The 26,432-nt window shown below is 39.5% G+C and overlaps 1 protein-coding gene across 2 annotated transcripts in view; it reads right to left on the reverse strand.

The window, feature by feature from the left end:
* BMPR1A (bone morphogenetic protein receptor type 1A) overlaps positions 1-26,432 on the reverse strand; it is a 70,651-nt gene that overhangs the window by 10,993 nt on the left and 33,226 nt on the right. For both annotated transcript variants that reach the window (XM_087932215.1, XM_087932216.1), the window contains 5 exons: positions 13,650-13,853; positions 9,592-9,754; positions 2,608-2,710; positions 1,418-1,514; positions 747-846 (listed from right to left, as the gene is read on the reverse strand). In XM_087932215.1, coding sequence (XP_087788341.1) covers positions 747-846; positions 1,418-1,514; positions 2,608-2,710; positions 9,592-9,754; positions 13,650-13,710 — 524 coding nt within the window. In that variant the 5' untranslated portion in view covers positions 13,711-13,853. The remainder of the gene's footprint in view (positions 1-746; positions 847-1,417; positions 1,515-2,607; positions 2,711-9,591; positions 9,755-13,649; positions 13,854-26,432) is intronic.

Genomic DNA, 26,432 nt, shown 5'->3' on the forward strand with positions numbered 1-26,432 from the left:
AGATGGAGGTACCTGTCTCTTAACGTGAAATGGCCGAGCAAATACAAATGTACTTTTCAAATAGACAGCTATTTAAAGTTGCAACTGCCAAACATCTTAGAGAGATATTTACGCAAGCGAGATTCGAACATTAGTAAGTAATTTCCTAATTGTTCATTTTATGCGATCATTATCTTGAAACAGAATTGAATAACTGAACAGAGAATCTGTGCCTCACCTTGAATGGAGGGTTTACGTATAAGTGATACAAGTGAGTTCAACATTCAATTGGTAATTTCTATCTCTGGATAATAATATATCTTATAAAATATATTTTCTTCGTCTTACTATGAAGTTATTTAATTTAGATCAAGCTAAATAATTTAAGCTAAATTAGATGAATTTTAATCATCCTAGTTTTTCTGTAAATATCTTCAGGATCCCATATAAGATTATACGATGTAAAGGAATATATTAACCATAAACATTAAATGTGCAGATAGGCAAATACAGGTATCAAATCATTAAAAATATTTTATATCCAGCACAAATAAGACCATGAATCTTGAAAGTTTCTCCCACATTCCACTACAGATTGTGCAGTGGGGGGTCCTGAGTATTCTGCCACTTTATACAATTTTCTACACATTTAACCACCCAAAGTGATGCAAATCAAATTGGGCTCAACTCTAAACTGCATTTAAAACTGCCAGTCTATCCTGTTTTAATGCAACACATTAAAGCTGTAAATATCCAACATGATTTACCTGTAGCAGAAGCAGCCAAAGAGGGCAATCATGGCAATGATGCAGACTGCCATGCAAATAAGCACAGCTATCCAACGTATGCTGCCATCAAACAGGTTAACTAAACGAACAAACAAACCAACAAACAATAAATAAATATTAACATAGAATTTCTCAGCCTTGGCCTCTTTAAGATGTGTGGACTTCACACTTCTAGAATTCCTCAGCATAGCTGGTTACAGAATTCTGGGACTTGAAGTCCACACATCTTAAAAACTGTCAAGGTTAAGAAACACTGCATTAATGTAATCATAATTAAATGCAGAACTCTCTCACAGAAAATATCAGACAAGATTTAGACAAACCTTACTGCCATCTACCTTCAGTAATGCAATTTTGCAATAGTTGTTGTGTGCAAACTTTATGTGGAATGTCATTACCTGTGGTTCGATTGTTATTCCACTGGTATCTTACTCCCCAGAGATTATAATTAAGAAGATGAAGAGCTCTAAATTGAAATTTTTTGAAACAGGGCAATCTGTCTAGCACCTGATTTGATGTCCATGCAAAGAAAGAGTGTTACCTTCCCCCAGAGTTTTATACTATGTTTTACAATGCTCAGAACTAATTGATGTCAACATTGCTACCGCCCCAGGGATCCCACCCACTGAATATATCAACAAGCATGGTACTTTTTGAAGTAGGGGGTAGAGTGGGCTGCAGATCTTGATTGCAGAAGTCGGTCCGGCAACATTCAATGGTACGGCGTCGTAGAACAACTCGGGAATCCTACAGGAGAAATTGGACACTGAAGCAGTGCTGAAGCACTCAGCTATACACAAAACAGTTACACATCAGTTATTAGCATTTAGAGAATGATGAGAACGTGGCAGAAGTGAAGCAAACACACACATATTTACATAGTCTGCGTGATTATGAGTAAAACTCTACAGGGGGTATGGCAGTGGTCTCACAACTGAATGTCCAATTCAGCTGCCCAGGCGATGGCCTCTGGCATTACTTCGTGTAGATCATCTAAGGAACCAGAGAACGTACTTCATGGGCAATCTTGCACAATATGCTTAATAGTTTGCAGATCAGCACCACAATTGCACAATTGTATCCCCACTGGTACAATTCTTTCCAGTATCACATCTAATTCTGAGACAGGTCACACCCAGACGATTTGGTAGAGGGATCACTAATGGTCAGGCCACAAGAAAGTAATTGCATTGGACCATCAGCTAATCATAGGTATTTTCACAACCATGTACGCATGTTCCAGGATCTACAATGAAGAACTGGAAAGCAGGCATTTATGTAGATTGTTGTTTTCCAAACAAAACTGATAAGCAGGTTTAGGGAACGCAAACTGTCAAGAGTATATTCATGAACTGGAATAGAGCTTGGTAACAAGGTCAGCCAATGGATAGGCATAGCAACTAAGTCAGCCAATGAGGACTGTTTGGAAACTGAAACTGGAATTAGCCTAGGCATGGCTCTGTATTAAGCTCTGCAGCTCTGTTGAGCTCAGAGTCTGTCTATTGAAAATGAAACTGCTTCTCTCCTCTGCTGTGTGTGTCTTGCTTGCCTGCTGAACTAAAGTGAAACTGATGTCTGCTTCTGAGCTCCTGAGTTGTTGTTCTGCTCTGAACCTGTAACATGTCTGCTTCTGTGTGAGTTTGCTCCATGTTGGAGAAATCTACAACTGGTATTGTAAAATTTACTGTATATGTTTATAAAGAAGTTACATGAAGCATCAGCCATCTGTGTTTATTTTTGTGGAGCTGAATTCACCCTGCAAAAACTCTGAACACGAATAGCGATGGCTTCCCCTTCTTTATTTCTGAAAACTGCTTAACAAGACTCAGCCGTGGGGTACCTTGCATTGGAAGTCTGAACCTTCATATTTCATGCAGCCGGAAGAGAGGGTTTTTTCTCCATTTTCGTCTTCCTCAATGATGGCAAAACAATGTCCGTTAGTTCTGAAAAACAGATGAACTAGCTCCAGTCCTTTGAAAGCTGCGTTCAGCCAGCTTGTTCAGTAAACAATGGTATTTTTCTCCTTCTAACACAGGGGTTCCCGACCTGTGCTATACCCCGCACCCAAGAACGCTTCTGATATATTTCCGCACCCCTTACAAAAGTAAATAATTATATGCATATAATTATGCACAGAGTCTATAATTTTGAATCTTCTAAACCTAAGTTTTTGCACCCTCTGGAATATCATCTTGCACCCCCCTGGTTGGGAACTGTCAAGAGTGTTTACAGTGGGACTCCTATTGTAAGACAACCCAGGAGTAAAACACAGGACACAGAGGCTTTGTCTTTTAACAGTGGTTTACATACAAGACTTCTATATACATATATACACGTGTTAGGCAAATACCAGACAAGCAATCAATCTTCAACTCTACATGGAGAGCTACAATGGAAATAGAACATGAGAGAGAGAGAGAGAGAGAGAGAGAGAGAGAGAGAGAGAGAGAGAGAGAGAGATATGCCCTCACATGGCCTCCCTTATATAGACAGCTTCTTAAAGCGGCAGTACCCTCATCATCTTGGCTTATAGCCTTACAGAAGCCGGTCAGCTATTAAATCTTCATTACCTTAACAGGAACCCCTGTTCTAACACTATGAGTTCATGCTACTCTGATGGGAAATGAAATTAGCTGCAAATAGAAAATATTGAACAGAGTGGCAAGTAGAAATACTGCTCCATTTTATTTACACACACAAACACACACACAACACAAACCAGTCCTATGACTGCAAAAATAACTGGTCTGGGAGTCCATTATGTGGCATGAAGCTGGCCCAATAGATTTTTCTTTTTTCTTTAAAGAACAGTCCATAGTTAGAGCACAAAACATACAAGCTGTTTTCCTATCGCAGAGTTGGCATTTAGAAAGGCATTTTTCTTTTTTAATAAATAAATTTTATTGATTTTACAAGTAAAACAAACCGACAACACATACACAAATGAAAAAAAAAAAAAGAGAAAAAAGGGAGAAGAAAATAGAAAGAAAAAATAGAAAACAATTAAAAACATTCTCATCTTCAACAGTTTGTAAGACCTCTTTTTTCCCTCTTAATTTATGCCATATACACACACCTAATCTTTACATATATCTGTGTATCACTACTATGGATCTATCCTATCCTCTTTTGCCTTTTACTGTGAAGTCTATCTTTGGTCTATCCATTTGTACCAGCAGTTCCAGCTGTTGTAGTATATTGAGGTGTCTTTATTTTTTAATGCTAAAGTTAATTTGTCCATTTCTGCACAACTTGAAATTTTTTGAATGATCATCTCCTCTGATGGAACATGAGGCTGCTTCCAACATCGGGCAAAAGCTAATCTGGCCTCTGTCAAAAAGTGTATTATTGTGTATTTCACTTTTTTTGATATTTGTTTATCAAAGATTCCCTAACAAAAAGGACTCTGGTTTGTATTCGATCTGTTCTCTTGTCATTTCTTCCAGCCAATTTCTAATTTTCTGCCAATATTTTTGAGCTTCTGTACAGGACTACCACATATGGAAAAAAGTTCCCTCTTTTTTTTTGCATTTCCAGCAATTCGGACTCATATTGGGGTGCATCTTCGCTAATCTCGAAGGAGGAAGGTGCCATCTATAAAACATTTTATAGGCATTTTCTTTATATGCTACCGATTTTGTAATCTTATTATTTCTACCCCACACCTTTTCCCATTCTGTTAGAGTGATGCTACGTCCTACATTCCTACTCCAGGCTATCATGTTCCCTTTTACAATTTCTTCTTCTAATTCTACTTCTAATAAATAATTATAAAATTTTGTTATTTTTTGTTGTCTTGTTTATGTCTACTTTGAATTTGAAGGTATACCCACTGGTCAATTTTTAGTCCCCGCTCTTGAAGTTCTTGCCGCGATTTCAAATTTCCTTATAGGTCCTTATATTTAATCATTTTAGTAATATCCAGATTATTTGGGTGAATCATCGCCTCCACTGTTGAAATCCAAATTGGTACTTTTAAATAATGTTTTTTCTGTATTTTCTTCCAATTAGTTAATAATGAGTCTCCGATTAGGTGTCTATGGAAATATTTCTAGCTAGTTTTCCCTACATCTCATAAAAAAGCATGCGACCCCCTCTGCAAATCATGGCCTTCTAAAAATAATATTCTCTTGTTAGTTAAATTCACCCATTCTTTCAACCATACTAAAGAGGCAGCAATATAATACAATGCCCAATTTGGAAGTGCCAGTCCTCCCCTGCTCTTCATATCCTGCATTGCCTTTAAATTTATTCTAGGTTTTTTCCCTTGCCAAATAAATTTAACAGTTATTTTATTAAGTTCTTCAAAAAAAATTTTGTGTACTTGGGATCGTCTGAAATAGATATAGAAATTTTGGAAGAATATTCATTTTAATGGCAGTGATCCTGCCTAATAATGAAAGTTGCAGCTTACCCCATGTTTCTAAATCCTTCTTTACCTGTTGCATCAATTTATCATAATTATTTTCCTTAAGTGTCTTACAATGTGCTGTCAACCATATTCCTAAATATTTAGCTTTCTTTATCACTTTATCACAAATAGTAAGAACATTAAGTACTATTTAATTAATAAGTACAGGGTTTCATATATTAATATTACAATTTATTGTGTGACCGCAATTAATCTACTTGGGACAAATGTAATATTGTTTGTGTTTAAGAATATTTAATATTTAAGAAAAGGTTAGATAAATACACATATATATTTATAATATTTAAATATAGTTGGATTTGATATAATATTTATTATATATATATATTTATTACATGAAGTGAAGTATAGAGGTTGAGCACAGACCTTACAAAATTATATATGTGATTTAGAATTTGGATCTAAAATAATATATATACTCCAGTAACCAGTTAAGAACACAGCTACTATGTTCTAGTTCCAGCTACCCAGCAGATAGATAAAGTAATTAGATATCGGTCAATCCTAATACAGAGATTATATCACTGAATGTTAATTTGGGATAATATAGTTAATATAGTTCATCAACAGAAACAAATCTTAAAAGAAATGACTTCCACAACTACTACAGCTCTGAAAACCGGAAGAAAGGCCACCCCGACATTAACAACTACGTTGGCAACAGCTTCGCCCATGGCACAAAAAACCATAGAAGAAACATTACCAGTGGAGAAACAAGCTAATATCTTGAATGCCAACATCCAATCAATTTTGCTGACTTTACAGGAATTGATGACGAAGCTGCAAGAAACAATGATGAAAAACCATAATGAGAGGAGAGCAGATACCAATGAACTAAAAGAGGAGATGGGGAAATTAAAAGCAGAAATGAAAGCAGATATCTCCAAAGTAGAGGACAAAGTTGGATTATTACAGCAGGCCTTGGAGAAAAATGAAGCAACAACAAAAGAGGTAGAGAAAAGGACTGAATGAACCAAAAGGAAATTAGAAAGGGTAGATGAAGAATTAAAGAATGCGAGTAAAGAAATGGAGGACTCACTGGTCTACCTAGAGATGGACAAGGCGGCTACATACTTGAGATTCAAAAATGTAGTGGAATCCAAAGAAGAAGACCTGGAACAACTAATGGCGGGAATACTGGCTGGATTATTGGAAAAGGATAAAGATGACATCTTAAGGGAGTTTGATGAAGTTTATAGGGTTAGCACTAACTATGTGAGACACCATAAATGCCCAAGAGAAGTCCATATATGATTTACAAGGAGTGTCCGGAATATTATATATAGGATGTCCAGAGATGAAACCATCACGTATAAAGGTAAAGAAGTCTTGATTCTCAAATACGAAGAAGAGTAAGAGAACAAAGGCAAGACTACAAGTTCTTAGCAGCTTATTTAAATCAGAAAAGAATCACATTTAAATGGCTAATCCCAGAGGGGATGTTAGTGTCTTGGAACAAAAGGAAAATTAAAATAGACTCCATGGAAAAGGCCTAGGAATTCTATGAGCGGCTGGTAGGTCCGAAAGACCAAAGCAGTAAGGAGGAACTGGAAACAAACTCCCAGAAAGATCAAGGTTATCACAAAAATAAAAACGTAACTTTAGGAAATCAAGGAAATACTCATTTATATCAGGAGAGAGAAGAAACTACACATTTTCAGGCACAAGGAGAGACCGAAGTCATTACAAGACAAAGAGCGAAACAGAATTAATTAAATGGAAGAAGAAAAGAAACTACTATCAATTAATATAAATGGTTTAAATTCGATGATAAAAAGGAAGAGGATATTAGCTAAACTAATCAAACAAAATGCTGATATAAGCATGTTATATGCCTACAAGAAACTCATATAAAGAAAACAGATGAAAAACACCTGGAATGTCCGAAATTAGGGAAGCTATTTACCGCACCAGCAGACATGGGAAAAAAGAAAGGGATTGCAGTATATGTTAAAGAGGATTTGAAAGCAGATTTAATATGGTCAGATTCTGAGGGAAGAACTCTGGTTTTGCAGATCTGGATTAATGCTATCCGAATTCTCTTAGTGGTAAGCTACACCCCGAACGGAGATCAAAAAGAGTTTTTAAAGCATCTTTATGGAAAAATAATAGGATTGGAAAAAAGAAATATTTGTATCATAGGAGACTTCAACTCTATTGCTGATTATCAAAAAGACCACAGTAATGGGGGGAAGAATAAAGGGGGGAAAAGAGAGCTTCCCAAGATATGTAGGGAAATGATGAAGGAGTTAGATTTGACTGATATATGGAGAAGATTACATCCTGAGAAAAAACAATTTACATTCTACTCAAATCCGCATCAAATATGGACACGAATTGACATGGCATGGATGAATGGGGAAATAGCAAATGAGATAAAAGGGATTGAAATTTTACCTAATGAATGGGCAGATCACAATCCAATTCAGATAATATGGAGGGGTAGGGAAAAACCAAATAAAAGATGGATGTTAAAAACTCAATTAATAAGAGAAAAAGAATATACTAACAAACTCAAGGAGGAATTAAATTATTTCTTAAAGGAAAATGATAATGAAGTAACTACGAAACAAAACATCTGGGATCCAATGAAGGCAGTAATAAGAGATATAACAGTCTCTTATAATGTCAAGAGGAATAAGGAAAAATATGCCCAGCAAAACAAATTACAACAAAAAATTAAGGAACTAGAAACTCAATTACAGAGTACCCCAAAGGATTCAAAATTGCAAAATCAGATAATAATAACTAAACATAAACTGAATTTAATTGAACAAGAGAGAATGATTATAAATTTGAATACAACTAGACAAACATTTTGAGCATGCTAATAAGCCAGGAAGATGGCTATCTTACAAACTAAAAAAAGGAAAGAAAAGAGACTGATACACCAGCTAATAGATGGAAAGGGGGATATACAACAGGAGATAGAACAGAAAAAAGAAATTGCCCATGAGTATTTTGAAGAGTTATATAAAAAGGAAGAAGTTAATGAGGATAGAATAAGAAACTATTTAGATGAAGTGAAGGATAAAGCAATTGGGGAAGAAATGGTAGAACTATTAAACAAAGACATCACTTGGTTGGAATTGAAATCAGCAATAGAGAACCAGAAAAACAATAAAGCCCCGGGGCCAGATGGGATTCCAGGGGAGCTGTACAAGGCAATTGCAGAACAAATTGGACCTCTTATGGTGGAAGTTTTTAATGACATCTTATTGGCAGCCAGGATGCCGGACTCATGGAGGGGGGCATTGATTTCGCTGATCCCGAAGGAGGATTCGGATCCCTGATATATAAACAATTATAGGCCAATTTCACTGTTAAACACTGACTACAAAATATTTACTTCTATTATAGCAAGTAGACTAAAAAGAATGTTAAACGTGCATATACATGAAGATCAAAATGGATTTCTCCCGACCAGACAAATTAGGAACAACTTAAGAATAGTACTAGATGTCTTAGAAATTTATGAAGCCCACCCTGAAAAACAAATTGCACTTATGTTTTTAGACGCAGAGAAGGCCTTCGACAATTTAAATTGGCAATTTTTAATCCAAAAAATTTATAATATGAATTTAGGCACCAAATTTGAAAACATTATAACAACTATTTATGATACACAACAGGCTAATATTATAATAAACGGGGAATATACCCGCCCAATAAAAATAGAAAAAGGAGTCAGACAGGGCTGCCCACTCTCACCCCTGCGCTTCATATTATCATTAGAAACATTATTAATGCGAATTGGACAGAACCCAGATATAAAAGGATTAAAGGTTAAGAGAGAAGAATATAAGTTGCAAGCGTTTGCGGACGATCTGATTTTTTTCATTGAGGAACCAATAGAAAGAGGACAAAAGTTTATGAATGAATTAGAACAATTTGGAGCACTAGCAGGGCTCAAAATTAATAGGAAGAAAACTAAATTAATGACTAAAAATTTAACAGAAAAACAGAAAATAGAATTAGAAGAAGTTATGGGAGTAGAAAGGCATTTTTCTAATGTAAAATTTGGATTCCAATCCTCTATAGGAACAACCACCTTGTATGCCTTCAGAATTATGATGCATTTGAAATGTGCGTTCACCGATGGTTTCCGCACTACATGTTCAATACCGGCAGAGTTGATATACATGTGACCACTAGAGGGCAATAAAAAACTGCAAGTCTAGGATGGCCAAATCACAACGTTTTACTTCTGTGAACTGCGCTGTTCAAAAGCTTCTAACGTGTTGAAATGTTACATCTTGAAATTTCTGAAATGTTTCAAAATAAGAAAGCAATTATTTAATCACCAATGTGCAGGGAGTGAAGAACTAGGGAGGGCAAAGGATTTCGAAGCCTCTCACCTCACTTGGTCTTCGTTCTGTCTGCAATACTTACTTGCACGTGTTATTAATGGCATTTTCTGGACAGTGACCGGAACAGTAGCACTGTAAAAAAGGCATTATATCCTCTGGGGCTATGGTCACCCCATCTTCCTGCTTCTGCTGGCCAGGATCTGTTTTTATACCTGCCGCATGGATCATGCCGTCTTGGTTCCAGCCTGTGGGATAAACCCAAAGGAAGTTAGTCTATTTTGCTGTAAATCCAGGTTTAGATGGCATTAAAGCCACTGGATCTTTTCGGCTTCTCATTTCGAAAATCCTAACCTAAGAAACACACATTTCCTGTACGAAAGCAACGCTGAGCCACAACAGAGCCGAATTCCAAGCGTAATTTGAGGACAGTCAGAACAACAAATTGAACAGAAATAAATATGAACTTCTAAAGGCAACCTGGTTAATTGTTCTCACTGTCAGGAAATTTCTCCTTATTTCTGGGTTGGTTCTCTCCTTGGTTAGTTTAGATCCATTCACTGCTTGTCTTGCCTTCAGGTGCTTTGGAGAATAGCTTGACTCCCTCTTCTTTGTGGCAGCCCCTCAAATATTGGAACACTGCTCTCGTGTCTCCCCTACTCCTTCTTTTTATTAGATTAGACATACCCAATTCCTGCAACTGTTCTTTACATGCTTTAGCCTCCATCCTCCTAATCATCTTTCTTGCTCTTCTCTGCACTCTTTCCAGAGTCTCAACGTCTTTTTTTATATTGTGGAGACCAAAACTGGATGCAGTATTCCAAGTGTGGTCTCACCAAGGCATGATAAAGTGGTACTAACACTTCACGAGATCTTGATTCTATCCCTCTGTTAATGCCATCTAGGATTTTAACATCAGTCCACAATCTCTGTCGAATCTATGGAAATGATCTCAAGGAAAAAGAAAGAAAGAAAGAAAGAAAGAAAGAAAGAAAGAAAGAAAGAAAGAAAGAAAGAAAGAAAGAAAGAAAGAAAGAAAGAAAGAAAGAACACTTTCATTTTATCAGCTGTGTCACAGATGGGGCTTTGCATAGTACTCAGTGCTACTGACAGATTATGATCAGGGATGTCTAAGTAATAGATGTGTGACTCTGATGTTCTTTGAGACAAACTAGTAACCACGGGCACAATGTGGAATGAGAAGCACCTACATTTCGTTCTGTACCTAATTTTATAACAGAACGCGACAAGACTATTTTGAAAAGTTTATGGCAAGGGCAAAGGACTCTGGTCCAGCAATTTCATTTTTTCTTGCCTAAAAACATCTCCCCTGCATCCCAAGGGCAGAAGCCAGAATGCAAAAAATAAATCTCAATGCCTGTACAAATATTAAACAGGCAAAGTCTAGTTTCAGAGCAAAGTTCAGTCTAGGGACATTTTCTCCATATGTCAAACAAACAAGCGCATGTTGAGTTTCCAATTTAAAATGCAGTAAAGATAAAAGGTTTTCATTGTTTTCGGTGCATGGAATAAAACTGTACTTCTCAACCATGTCAACTTCAAAATGGGTGGACTTCAACCAGGGCTGGGATTCAAATCGTTTAACAACTGGTTCTGTGGGCGTGGCTTAGTTGGTGGGCAAGGCTTGGTGGTCATGTGACTGGCTGGGCGTGGCCCACTCAGCATCACTCACATCGAGGCACACATCTCCTCGCCTGGCCTCTCATGACTGTGGGGATGCTGCAACAGTCGTAAGTGTGAAAAATGATCATAAGTCACTTTTTTCAGTGCCATTGTAACTTTGAATGGTCACTCCACACAAGCAAAGTACCAGCAAAGGAGGGGGGAAAAAACTCCAGAGATGTTCCTGAGACAGGAAGTCTAGTCCTGCCAAGAATGTAATAAGAGTTAACGGAGAGGCAGTTTCTGTAAGCAACACCAGAATGTTTCCTTCCTGCCTTCCTTACAGGATTAGGCCAGTAATTTCTTCTAACAACTGGTTCTCCAAACTGCTTAGAATGTTAACAACCAGTTCTAGAGAATAGGTGCGAACCTGTAGAATCCCACCCCTGACTTCAACTCCCAGAATTCCCTAGCCAGCAAAGCTTGAAGATACCAAGGTTGAAAATAAAGCATATTTGAAAGAAACTGGAGTCCTTAGCTCTAAATTACCACCACTATTTCTACAAATGGACAAATCTATAATATAAAACATATTCTCCTCTCCTTTATATTACTATATACGTTTTCCTTTGGAGTCAAAGCACTGATTCAATGACTTGTCACTTTAGAACAGGGGTGCTTAAGTTAACCAGTGAACAGCTTGTCTTCAGAAATCATGGGCGCTCCATCGCTGGAGGTTTTTAAAAAGAGACTGGGCAGTCACTTATCTGAAATGGTATAGGTTCTCCTGCTTGGGCAGGGGGCTGGACTAGATGACCCTCAAGATCTGTTCCCGTTCTATTCTGTTGTATTGTTTGCATTTTCCTCTTCCTGTCTCAATGTTTGTTGATAAGAAAATCAGCTGCAATAATTTAGTACTTCAAATGGATTTGGGATCAATAGGGCTCATAAGTTTCTAAACATTGTTCTTGATTTCCCAATAACTGCCACGACTGAAAACCAGGGAAATCATTAAATCGCCCCGACTGAAAACAAATAACAAGAAATGGCAAAAGAAGCACTTAAATGGGCTGACACAAACCATAAACATCACACAGGCATACATGCGTGGAAACAGCCAGGAAAGAAACCAGAATTAATATGTTACAAATAACTTTGGTATTCCTGTTAAAACGATATACAACAGAATAGAATAGAATAGAACAGAACAGAACAGAATAGAATTCTTTATTGGCCAAGTGGGGTTGGCTACACAAGGAATTTGTCTTGGTGCAAATATTCTCAGTGTACATAAAAGAAAAGATACATTCGTCAAGAATCATAAAGTCCAACACTTAATAATAGTCATACAATAGGCAATCAAATCATACTAGGAAACAGTCAATATAAATCGCAAAGATATCAAAAGTCAAGTGAAGTTAGTGCATATTTAAGTAGCACGCAGCTCCAATGAGTCCACTACCAGACAGCTATGGGAGACTTAAGTATACCTAAATATTGACAAATGAGCAGCATCCCATGTTTCGATCACATGATCACGGGGAATGCTGCAATGGTTGTAAGTGTGAAAAACGGTCATAACTCACTTTTTTCGGTGCCACTGTAATTTTGAATGGCTACTTAACGAACTTTTGTAAGTTGAGAACTCTCTGTACAGAATCTTGGAAAGTGCAGTGGGACGTTTCAACCCTCACTTATAGGGACTTCATTAAGATTTTTTCCACCCCAGATTTCTGGGCACCTGGACGGAAAACTGCTATTTATAAAGTGAATTTGTCAGTAGCCTTCCCTGCTAGCTCTTGAATGCTTTAAGGTCCAGCCTCTGTTCTGTTCCTTTCTCAGACTCTTCACAACGGCTCAAAAGTTAGATCTTATCATGGGGAGACACATATGCTAATGTAGTCCTGGCATTTTAAGATATTATGATGTTAAGTATTCTGTGCTTTATTCTAAATTTCATAGTGTATATTGCCAGGACTTCATTGGGAGCATGGCTGTAACTTTTTATTTGCATATGTATTTAAAAGCAAGACAACCAACATATTATTTCTTAAAAATTCTCCATAAATGTTAAGAAATGAAAGTCTAGCAGTAATTTTGTTTTAAATAACAAAAAAAATCCTTACTGCTGTTTTCCTGTTCATCACCCATTTTCACAAATTCTACTTCACATTTCCTGTATTTATGGCAACGGAAATTCCTAATTTTATATCTAATTAAGAAGCACATGCCAATTAAACTAATTTGATCTCAAAGCTCCAGCTAAACAATATAAATACGTATATAAAAATAATTTTTTAAACACAGGCTAGCAGGCGTCAGCTCTCATGCCAGATTCCTATATTATTTTGTAGCTTTTAGTTTTTTTAAAAAAAGAACATTAAAAGTTTGGAAGCTTGCAGGAGCTTATCACTGTATTTCAAACTGCAACCCAAACACAATAGTGTCTCTATTGTACGTAAACTTTTCAGGCATCAAGACCGTTTCGTAAAACCTGAAGTTTTAAAAGTGCGACTTTACCTTGAAAAACAAGGAATGTGTAGAACCCCAGCAAGCTGATGGAAACTTTTGAACTGATCATGGCTTGTAATTAAAGTCTTTTCTGCACTGTCAGGTTTGGCAAATTGTTCAGCTCTTGATAAGCTTTCAAGCCGGACTCTTCAGAGAAATCTGAGCAGTTTGGCCGTCAGCTGAATCAAAAATTTAATTCTTCCAGTTTTTCTTCTGAAAAAGAAATGAAACGAAATTTTTCAATAGATAGATAAATACTATCGACTAAAAACAAAACTGAAAGGTTAAAAAAATAAACATTCCACATGGCTAATGCATAACAAGACCTTAAAATAAATATATATAGACAAGACGAACTAAAACAGCCCTTGTATTTTATAACTAGTTACTTGCTGATTGAATTTATACCAGCTGCAAAGGACAGAAATGAACTTACAGGCTTCTATGTACACAATCAATGCACCTCAAACGGGTCTTTCTCTAAATGAGGGGGGGGAAAGGATTTTCAAAGGTTCGTGACCACTTATTCTACCATGCTAACAAACTCAAAACTGAGTGAAGACTTTCATTAAAGAGAACACATCTTTTGCAAGAGCCTTTGAAAACTCTGAAGTTTTATGTCATCTCATGCTAATCCACATTCAAAATAAAAATGCATTTATTAAAAACGACGTGTTTTAAAACTCCATGTTTAGGCCCACAAAACAAATAAGGGGTATGGGGAATTAAGCTGCACTTCTGCTTCAAATCATCCTATTGGATTAAAGAAGGCAAAAATGACCGTATTAAAAAGTTGCAGCCGATCCGATTTCTTCAACCATTTTAACAAGAGGCAAATGTGGTCTACAAGGAATAAGCAGCCACTGGAATACCTAAAAGAATTAATGTGGACAATATAGATTCTGTGTTCAGATATGGATTTTGCCTTTTTTTTTCTTTTTTCTTTTTCTTTTTGGCCTCTTGTCTGAGTGAGTCTGACCCCTGAGCCCTGTCAGCCTGGCCTCATTCTTGAAATAAAAATCTGGATTTGTGCAAGGATGTGCTGTAATTACTACTGATAGCTGCTTCTGCCATAAATAATTCAATCTCAATTTGGGCAGGAACCAAGGACTTTGGAGTTTAAGGACTGCTTCGTAGCCATTTAACAGGGCAGCAAATTACCGGGAAGGCTCAGCGGCGTCTGCACGCCTAATTTGCACATGGAAGGGGCACATGGCCTTCAACCTATGGCCTACTTTTCACACATCCATGACTTTAGTAATCAAGAAACCAAATACCTTCCTGACACAAGGAATAAGCCAATTTATCTGATGATTGCTTGGACCAGCTACCCTTAAGAATGCCCAAATCTAGCCCTATTCACAGGGCTACGGAGTGCACAAAAACACGAGAACAGAGAATAATAGAGTTGGAGACCCTGTCCCATTTCACATGAGTGTCCCAAAGGTGCATTTTTCAAGAGGCAACTGGACTTTCTTGGGTTTTTGGGGTGGGTGGGTGGGAGATGTTTCGCTTCCCATCCAAGAAGCTTATTCAGCTCTGACTGGGTGGTGGGGAACCATTTCATGTGAATCGCTTTTTGCAAGCCTCCAGTAATGGAGCCCCCACAATTTCTGAAGGCAAGTTGTTCCATTGGTTGATTGCTCTTACTATGAGGAAATGTCTCCTTGTTCTAAGTCGCTTCTCTCCTTGATGAGTTTCCATCCATTGTTTCTTGACCTGCCTTCATGTGCTTTGGAGAATAGCTTGACTCCCTCTTCTTTGGGGCAGCCCCTGGGATGTTGGAACATTGCTCTCATGTCTCCCCTAGTCCTTCTTTTCATCAAACCAGACATACCCAATTTCAGCAACCAGCCTTTATATGTTTTAGCCTCCAGTCCCCTTCATCATCTTTGTTGCTCTTCTCTGCGCTCTTTCTAGAGTCTCAACATTTGTTCATATTGTTCCATTGCCATTCTAAAAAATGCTTCACTCCAGGTAGAATCATACATGCCAATTGTTTATTATATTTAGATACATATTCATATTTCTATGCAACTGTTAATGTTTGTGTCTGTCTGGGCACTTAATTTTCCCATTTTGCTTTGAAGTTTTGTTTGCTCAATAAAAAACAAAACACAAATTAAAAAAAAAAACCTTTAGGCTCCACCTCACTATTTGAAAAACAGCTGGAAAAATATTCAGTAGCAAAGTATTGTACTTTCACGTCAACACTGAGAGATATTAGCTAGCTGGCTATTATTTATTTATTTATTACAAAAACTGTTATATTTGAAAAGCATGCACACGTGCGTTTGGGTGTGTTCCCAATTTATAAGCAGCCAAGGTTTAGCATATACAAAAAGCATTTTTGGAACATATCAGCCCTTATGGGAAGGTGAAAATAATGTTGAAAATTAGGAATAAAAATAAGCAGGTGGCTTGGAGGCCTAACAAGCCCCCAAAATGAAAAACCAAAACTAATCAGCAAATAAAATAAAGTGTTGATTTTTATTCCTTTTAATAAACAGTGATTTAACAAACATGCTTTCAATAGTTTGACTTTTTGCTGCTTCTTTTGAACAGCTAATTAATCTTAAGCTTCAAATCATGTTTTCATGGTTTTTTATGGGTGATTGTGGATGATAACTAGTATTTGACACTGACACAAAATCTGTACGCTGCTCACTTCTATAAGCACCCAGAATTCAGCTGGCTGACCTTATCTTTCCAGATTGGTGGGCTGTGCTCACTTATATCCCTTGTATATTGAGTGCTAACACACTTGATTTATACCCTGTCCTATCAACAAGGACAAAACACACAGGCTGAAATAAACTCTTGCTTATCTCCTGGCCATTAAAGGCTTGGCCTAATACTAAAGTCTTACATCACATTTGAAAGATGGTGAAAACGGCTATTATACAACTCCAACTCGGGACCCAAAAAGAAGAACAAACGTTTTGCAAGAATTGTTCCCTGTGTACTGTTAAACACCGCCACGTTTCAGGAGATAATTCTGTGTTTTGGGATCCCAGTGGACAAAGTACCAGTTATTCAGAACTTCAGCAAGGAGGTGCATTTGATTTTTTGGGGTGCCTTTCCATCTTCTAAACTCTGCAGTTTAAAAAAACTTTCCATTGATACTGAGCACACAGAGGTTCACTAAAAGGATGTGTTTAACCTGTGTAAAACAGAATGCCACACCAACACCATTTGTGATTTTCAATATAAAACCCAGTAGATGGTCAAAGTGTTAGCACCCAAGAACCCACAAATATAGTTTGAGCTCTCTCCTCTGGCGTGCACTTAGCCAAGTGTAACCAAAAGTTCTCCAATCTTTCTTCTTTTTTTTTTTTAAAGCCTCCTGGGATCCAGTAGAGATCCAGACAAATAGCGCACTGGGTATGTTTAGTCTGGTGAAAAGAAAGACTCAGGGTGACATGATAGCAGTCTTCCAAATCTAAGGAGTAGAGTAGAGTAGAGTAGAGTAGAGTAGAGTAGAGTAGAGTAGAGTAGAGTAGAGTAGAGTAAAATAGAATGGATCTCTCCTGGATTAGTTCCCACCCGTCTCTTCTTGTCCTGCCTTTGGGGACTTTGGAAAATAGCTTGACCCCCCACCCCACCCGCTTCTTCCATCACACTTGGCCAATAAAGAATTGAATTCTATTCTATTCTATATTCTATATTCCATTCCATATTTTCTATTCTATTCTATTCTATTCTATTCTATTCTATTCTATTCTATTCTATTCGACATTCCATATTTTCTATTCTATATTCTATTCTATATTCTGTTCTGTTCTGTTCTATTCTATTATTCTGTCCTATTCTGTCCTATTCTGTCCTATTCTATTCTATTCTATTCTATATTCTATATTCTATATTCTATTTTATTTCCTGACAGTGAGAACAATTAATGAATGAAACACTTTGCTTCCAGAAGTTGTGGCTGCTCCATCACTGGGGTTTTTTAAGAAGAGTTTGGACGGAATGGAATAGGGGCCTCCTGCTTGTGCAGGGGCTTGGACAAAGAGATCTCAAAGGTCCTCCCAAAAAACTCTGTTATTCTGTTATCACCTCCTTTTGCTGGAAGTATTTGAGAGGATTGGAAAAGATGGAAGCCACTATATATGTATACACACACACATACACAAATTGTCCTGCTGTAGGGGACCCCTTGCTTCACGGCTTAGGGTGGGGTTGAAGAATTATTAGAATCTGAGAGGGACATCTCAGTGGTGACCACTATTTTAAGGCCAACTTTTGAAGTCTGGGTGGAGGCTGGACTTATTCAGTCCTGGGGAATGAATGAAGTTCTGTGATCTGTTCACCATCCTCCTCTCTGACATGTGGGCAGCCGGCTCTCTGAAGCGATAGGCGACAATCCTTCACTTCTAGGCCTGCAGCTAAGGAAGTGACTGGGATGGTGGCAGGAAGGTTATGCTCTGACCAAGGCTTAGTCCAAATAACTCTTGTTTTATTTCAACGCTGGGAATTATGTGCATTCCCAGCTGGTAATGAATGCCAAACTGTTCCTTGAGATAAGCACCCACTTTTCTCTCCTTTGAATTGCTACCAACAACTAACGTGCCAAATTAACTGTAAAAAAAACAGCCGAAGTATAAAGTCCACACAGAGCTTCAAGGTTTAATCCAAGCAGAGCGAATGACTTTGCTTCCTGCAAAGGTTTCTCTACCTTTGCACCTCCTTTATACCTTAGGGGAGGGGCAATCACCTCCAAGCCTTACTCTCGAGTCTCCCCTTTTGTCTCAGCCGATGTTGCCTTCTAGCAGCTCTGTGCACACGTGCACTGAGAACAGGCTCCCCTTGCTCCTCTGCCTTGCTGCTGCCAGACTCTGAAGACTCCAGAGTCAGCACCCCACTCCCAGATTGTCCTGGCCCATCTCTGCATCGGATGCATGACCCTCATCCGAGTCCTCCCCAGACTCCTGGACTGGTCCCCGTTCTTCCCCACTGTTCAATTCCGCTGCTGTCTGCATAGGCTGCCAGCGAACCACAACAGGTTATGAAGCTTGGCTCAATGGCTGCTGAAATCCCAGGTATAGCAGCCCCAATGGCTGAGGACTTTTTTAATTTTTGCAGAAATCTTGCAAATAACGGCTAGGGTGTTAAATAGTATTAGCAATTCTTCATTAACTGCAGAATAATGAAGAGCGACACACTGATCACAGATGGCAAGACCAAACAAAATAGTGGGTGTTCTCTAATTTGTGGATTCTAGAAGATCATTTTTTGGGGGGTGGGATTTGTCTGCTATAGTAAGAAGAAACCAATTAAAAATAAACTTCAGTTATAGTAGGAAACTGAAGCATTTTTTTAACTCTGTCAAACTGTGTATTCCACTATAGTGTGGAATTATCTTATTCCTAAGGAGAAACTTGTAAAATCCTTCATTTTCCATATTTAGGAAAAAAACCCTTCCCATCTGTCAGCTGGTGCAAAGTTTGTATCTGCAACCTATTTCCCCAAAATACCACAATGACTTTTCTATTATCACTTAGAAAAACAAATTTAGTTAGCAGAAGACCTACTGCTACTTTTTGCTAATTAAACATGTTAGCATTTCAGTCATGGATTTTGCATAAGGAGAAACTTAATGTCTCCTGAAAATTGTTTTTTTTTTTTTTTGCATGAAAAAATCCAAACCTATGATTGAACAGGTATGAAATACGCACATTTGACCTGCCCTCTTACAAAGTAGGGGACTTTGAACATTATCATCTAATAGCCATTTGGAGATTTTAAAAAAAATTATTTGCATGCTGCTATCTTGAGAGTTAGACTTCAGGGAACATAGAAAAACTGAGCAAGAGAAAAAGCTCGCTAATTAAATATCTTTTTGCATGGTTTCAAGACTTAAATAGTAACAGATTTCTACTGATATGGAAATGACTGCTACAGTTACTCATTGGAAGGATAGGAATACTTGACTCCTTCTGTATTTAATAAAAGTCTGACAATTTATTTTATGGAGGACTGACATCACATCCCAAGGTTTTTATTTGATATAAATGAGCAGGTTCTAAATTAACATCACGCAAAACCCAACAACTGCCAACAAATCTGTCTAAAATAGATCCACATCACACAATGTTATAATAAAAGCAGCAACAGTAACTATTTTATGTTACCAGGCAGTGCAAAAATTGGAGCTATCCTCTTAAAACAATTTATTGTCAGTGTAGCAATTGAATTCATGCTTGGAGATGAATCGAATAAAACAACTTCTGTTAGTTGACTTGCGTCTGTTTTATCTGAATCCTCAAACTTACTGATAAGATGCACAAAGGATAAGCTGCAGCCACCACTGCATCCAAGGTTGATGGCTTGTGCCCACTGGAATAAAATAGCCTTTAAAAAAAAACATTTTCTTTCCTTGCAATCTTGACACTTCCACCAACTCTGACAGGGCAAGCTACAGTATATAAACAAGGTAGCAAACTCTAGTCCCTTCTAGAACTGATGTGTTACCTAGTTGGGTCATGAAATGTCTGCAAGAAAACAACCAAGCAGCCAGGATTCCACATTAATATACGGATACAGATTAACAGAGCTGGAATGGACCTGTAGTTCATCTAATCCAAGGTGCACCATTTCTGACAGATGGCAGCCCAAGTCTCTTCTTGAAAGCTTCCAGTGATGAAGCTCCCACAACTTCCAAAGGCAACTTCTGATCCATTAGTTAATTTCTCCTTATTTCTAGGTTGAATCTTATTCAGTTTCCATCCATTATTCCTTGTCTGGCTTTCGAGTGCCTTGGAGAATAGCTTGACCCCTTCCTCTCTGTGGCAGCCCCTCAAATATTGGAACATTTCTATCCTGTCTCCCCTGGTCTTTCTCTTCACTAGACTAGCCAGGCCCAGTTCCTGTAACTGTTCATCGTATGTTTTAGTCTCCAGTCCCCTAGTCATCCTGCTTGCTCTTCTCTGCACTTTTTCTAGAGTCTCAACATCTTTTTTATAGTGTGGTGACCAAAACTGGATGCAGTACTCTAGGTGTGGTTTTACTAAGGTTTTATAGAGTGGTTCACTTGATCTTGATTGTATCCCTCTGTTAATGCAACTTAGGATTGCATTGGCTTTTATGGCCACCGCTGCACACTGTTGGCACATGTTTGTTCTCGCTGGCTGCAGCTCTATGTTGGCTGCACTGATTTGATGACCCATCAGAGGTTTATGATCCTATAAAAAAAAAATCTGCTGCCACATTAGCGGATATTTTATTTTTCTTTTCATCTTTCGTTCGCCTGTCATTTCTAAATGCATCTGTGGATCACCAACTGTATCTAGTGGGCACTTGCATTTTTAAGTTCTACTTCAACATTGGCCACAGGAGGGACCAAAAGGAGAATGAAAATTCCTAAAGGATAAATTTCCTAACACTGGGAACAATCGACCAGAGGGAGGGCTTGCCTGTAGGAGCTGTGGGGTGCCCCATCACTGGAGGTTTTCAAGGAGAGACCGGAGAACCATTTGTCTGGAATGGTATAGGGACTCCTGCTTGAGCAGGGGTTGGACTAGAAGACCTCCAAGGTCCCTTTTCAACTCTGTTATTTTGTTATCCAAATAAAGCATCTCTCTTCTTCACCCTTTGCTTTTCCCCTTTGACACAAAAAGAAATCTCCATGTCTGGCAACTTTATCAAAAGAGCAAAGTATCACGCCACTGAAATGGAATGATATCTGACCACAGATTTCTCCCTTCCGTAGCATCCAGTGTTGTCCCCCACTCCAATTTTTTTTTCACTATTCCTCCTCCCCTTAAGACTACTCCCTAAAGCCATCCCTTAAAACAAGCTGCTGCCTGGTTCTTACTGGTGTCCCGTTATCCTGTTCAGCAATAAAACCCGTCATTCAGAGGCCAGGCTACAGAGAGGAATAATCCACTTGGCATTCAAAGCGATTTACAATCTGCCGCAACCTTAAATCCCCTGACTTTTAATAAAATACCTCATTCCCTCTGCAAGAAATGCAAAGCCACTGCTCTAAATGCAACGCTGTCGTCCCCAAATATGAATCACCAGCTAATCAGCCTAAGTAGTGGAAGGTAACGTTCACTGCTTCAGCCATAGGGAACTCTTAAAAAAACGACACACATCCGCTGGAAGGACACGTCTGAATGATATTCCTGAACTGAGTGTGCCAGTCCATTAGTCCGTGCGTATCGATATTTTGCCTAATTCTTTTCTTTTCTTTTTTTGTGCTTGTTGAGGTGACCATTTGAACCCAACTCAAGGGTTGGCCGATCCATCCATGGCGTCTTCATTTCGGAAGACGCTCAACGGTGGGATTGATGGGCTCTGATTTAATTGCAGCTAAGGAGTTGATACAAGCAATGCCAGGAACTGGGAAGAGGAGGGGGGGGGGGGAAGAGGAGGAAGAGGAGGAGGAGAATGTGGTTCCCCCTCTCTGGTCCCCCATCCGACAGTTCCCAGCTCTGGTTCTCTGCCAGTTCCATAAAATAACTTGGAGGGAGTGCTCCCCCCTCCTCTGGGGCCCCTCCCCTTCAGCAGCCCTCGGCACCCTGCCTCATGCGCTTTCCAAGGCGGGCTAGACTGTGCAGCAGACTTTCTGGCTCCACTTCCATTGTGTGCATGTCTGGATTAGCATAAGAATAGCGTCTTCTCTCTCTCTCTCTCTCAGCGAGAGAGCGGGGCTCTCCTTCCTTCCTTCCTTCCTTCCTTCCTTCCTTCCTTCCTTCCTAGGCAAACCTTGAAACAACTTTCCAGAGAGAAGGCTGCAAGTATTCGATGCCCCTGCTTTTGTATAAAATATTAATAATTCAAAAGAATCAGGCAGAGAAATCTGGCATTAGCATTTGGGGGGGTGTTATATGGCAGGGACACTGCAGACAAGCAGGCATCAGACTTACAGGATGGATAATGGAAGCTCAATTAGCTTGAGCTGGGAAGGAGGAGGGGAAGAGGAAGGGAAAGGGAGAAGGAGAAAGATAGATAGAAGAGAGGGAAGAGAAGGAAAAAGGAAGGGAAGAGAAGGGAAGAGAAGGGAAGGAGGAAGGAAAGGGAAGTAAGGGAAGGGAAGGAGGAAGGGAAGGAAGAAGGAAAAGAAAGGGAATGGAGGTGAAGGAGGAAGGGAAGAAAAGAGGAAGGGAAGGAAGAAGGAAAAGGAAGGGAAAGGAAAGGAAGGGAATGGAAGTGAAGGAGGAAGTGAAGAAAAGAGGTAAGGGAAGGAGGAAGAGAAGGAGGAAGGGAAGAGAAGGGAAGGAGGAAGGGAAAGGAAGGAGGAAGGAAAGGAGGAAGGGAAGGGAAGGAGGAAGGGAAGGGAAGGAGGAAGGGAAGGAGGAAGGAAGGGAAGGAGGAAGGGAAGGGAAGGAGGAAGGGAAGAGAAGAGAAGAGAAGGAAAGGAGGAAGGGAAAGGAAGGAGGAAGGAAAGGAGGAAGGGAAGGGAGGAAGGGAAGGGAAGGGAAGGAGGAAGGGAAGAGAAGAGAAGGGAAGGAGGAAGGGAAAGGAAGGAGGAAGGGAAAGGGAAAGGAAGGAGGAAGGGAAAGGAGGAAGGGAAGGAAGAAAGGAAGGGAATATGGAAGGGAAGGGAAGGAAGAAAAGGAAAGAGGAAGGGAAGGGAAAGTGGCAAGCAGAAGAAACAACAGACGACCATGTCAACCGAACTTTAAGAGTGGCTAACATTAGATAATGCAAGGTAAGAGATCACCTGATCCTTAAAAAATACACACACACACACACACTCACTAGCCCTTATGCTCTTATTCTAATCTAGTGTTTCAGAAAGGGGAAGCCCGAGTCACACGAATTCATTTTCCAAAAGCCTTTTCGGCTTCGTCAACAGTCAGGTTCTTGGGAAAACAAATGCGCCGTGTGAATGATGAAACTAGGATGACAAAAAGTGTTGGTTTTATCAAGAGGCCTGCCTGGCGGGGGCTGCGCAAGCTTTTGCAAAAAGAGGTGCTGCCTAACATGGTGGAGTCAACGTCCTTTTATATTTTTATTTTTTTGCATTGTTAAAGCCAGCCCCGGCTCTTTCAGATGCTGCTCCCAGGTGTCAATTCAAAGCACAGGGCTGGTTCAGGTACACACATGCAGAGGCCATCAGAAATCAGCACTACAAACAGCCATGTGGGCTTCACAAATTGCTCAGCATTTTTAATGACTGCCCCCACCCACCCACCCCCCAAAAAACCCACGAGTTTTATAAGCTTATTTTAATGATTCTGTGCAGTTCTAATATTTACTCTCAGGATAACAATGGGGAAAAAAAAAACCTGGTCATTTATTAAAGATGAATTAAACTAACAGCAAAAGTCAAATTAACATAATGAGGCCGTCTTTCTCTCTCTTATGGCTTGTTTTAAGAGCCAACAGTTAAGTAATTGCCCAGAATTTCCAGAGGGGAAAAAAAAAATCTGGGCTTTAAACACATTTCATCTTTATGCCTTTCACCTGGCTTGATGTTCAGGTTCAGAAATGTACCCTCATTTTACCGAGTAAGATAAAAGTGAAGTCGTGTCCACTGAAGTTAAACTCTTTCTAACATCTCCTTCTTCTGAGACTATGTCAAAAGATGGAAAAAACAAGGCTGCCTTTGATCCACCTTCTGCATAAAATGGCTAAAATATAGCTGGCCCACAAATTATCCATATTGGTTGTTGCTGAAATCCTGCTGGTGTGTCCTCAGCAAAATGTTTTATTGGACATTCCTGAATTAGATGGATAGGACAGGGAGAAGAAGGGATTAGTTTCAGAACAGGAAATCCACCACTGACCAATAAGGGAAAAGTAAGGGTTCCCCTCGCACATCCATGCTAATCATTTCTGCCTCTAGGGGGCGGTGCTCATCTCCGTTACAAAGCCGAAGAGCCGGCGCTGTCCAAAGACGTCTCCATGGTCATGTGGCCGGCAGGACTGAACGCCAAAAAAGGCGCACGGAACGCTGTGACCTTCCCACCAAAGGGGTCCCTATTTTTCCACTTGCATTTTTTACGTGCTTTCGAACTGCTAGGTTGGCACAAACTGGGACAAGTAATGGGAGCTCACTCCGTGACGCGCCGCTAGGGATTCGAACCGCCGACCTGCCGACCTTTCTGATCAACAAGCTCAGCCTCTTAGCCACTGAGCCACCACGTCCCTTTCACCACTGATCAGTCCCCGAGCTTAAAGCATCTAGCAATGACATATCTACAAGGTTCTCATAAGTAGCTTGTGTGGATTTTGAATCAGATTTTGGACTCAATGTTGAAAGGGAGTTTGAGATGAAGGGCTGTAAATCACAAACACAGAACAGCATCTTCTGGCATTGAAGATTTGGCTTGTTTTGTTTGCTTACGTGACGCTAGAAAGCAGCTTCTTCCAATTTAATAGTATTATTTAATATTATTGTAATAAGAGAAGGTGAACAGAAAGAACTGGGTCAACATGTTCAGATTCTTTTGAGGTGAGAGAGCAAGAGGGAGAATCTTGATAGCATGGTATTAAGATGGAAGGGGGAGTTACGCGCAGACCCCAGATTGACAACTTCCGCCCAAAGAAGGTAAGATTCGTTAATACTTGGAGAGATTAATAGTCCCGCCTCTCTAGGGCTGAGAACAACATTACGGAATATGCAACTTTGGAATCCAGATTCTACAGCAACCTCCAAGATTACGCCGAAGGTAAAGGTTTCCCCGGTTCAGTCACATGTCCAATTCTAGGGCACGTTGCTCAGCTCCGTTTCTTGGCCAAGGGAGACAGCCTTGTCTGAAGACAATTTTGGCAGTCACCTTGTCAGCATAGTTTTATGCCAAAGGCGCACAGAATGTGCTTTCCTTCCCACCAAAGTGGTACCTCTTTATCTACTTGCATTTGCTAACTGCTAGTTGAGCAGGAGATGGAGCAAGGAACAGGAGCTCACCCCAAGGCATGGAGCTCGGGTCTCGAACCGGGACAAGTTCAGCATCTTTAATCACCTCCCCCACGTTAAGAATCAAGTCACATGTATCATGTTAAGAGACTGAAAAGCAAAAAGCAAGACAAAAATGCACAATCTGCCAATGACTTGTATCAGAGGTCTCTAAAGCAGCGGTCGCCAACCGGTGGGCCGCAAGAACATTTTGGTGGGCTGCAGAGAAATCTCAGCCCCAGAGCACCCCCCAAAGCAATTAATCCAGGCTGCGCTGCCCACATGGCCCGCGGGAACCCACCCCACCCACTCACTCCTTACCCTGCAAACTTGCCTGCTAAATTGCTATTTTTCCTTTTTCTGACCATCAGCTGTTCTGCTGTGCCAGGAGATTTAGATTAGCCAGGAAGCAGGAAATGGTTGGATTTCTTGCTTTCTAGCTAATCTTTAGATCTTCGGCTTTGCTTTTAAGCGCAGCCAAACCTCCCTTAGGACTGAAGATTCTATTATTCAGTGCAGACCCACGGCAAGAAATTTTATGTGACAGACTGAGCTAGCTGATGGCAGATAGATAGATCACTGAATGATTCTGTGAGCAACTCAATCTGCCTGCCTGCTTTGCCTGATTTTGGGTAAAAGTTGCTCTCTTTTTTATATAAAAAAATTAATATTTATATAAATATTTATAATATTTACATACAAGCCATGCCCACCCAGTCACATGACCAAGCCACACCGACAAATTAGGCCATGCCCACAAGAGCCAGTTAGTGGTCCCTGGGATTTAAAATTTTGAGTTTGGTGGTCCCTGAGGTCCAAAAGGTTGGCGACCGCTACTCTAAAGGAATAGCGAGGCTTTAAAATACCCACAGTATTTCACTAAGGGGCTTAAGACTCCTTTACATTAGCAGAGGGAGAACTGAGCTGGGCTGTCCTGCAGG

Source organism: Pseudonaja textilis, chromosome 4 (assembly GCF_049901715.1).
Source record: "Pseudonaja textilis isolate UNSWEBS1 chromosome 4, rPseTex1.2, whole genome shotgun sequence".
Classification (NCBI taxonomy): domain Eukaryota; kingdom Metazoa; phylum Chordata; class Lepidosauria; order Squamata; family Elapidae; genus Pseudonaja; species Pseudonaja textilis.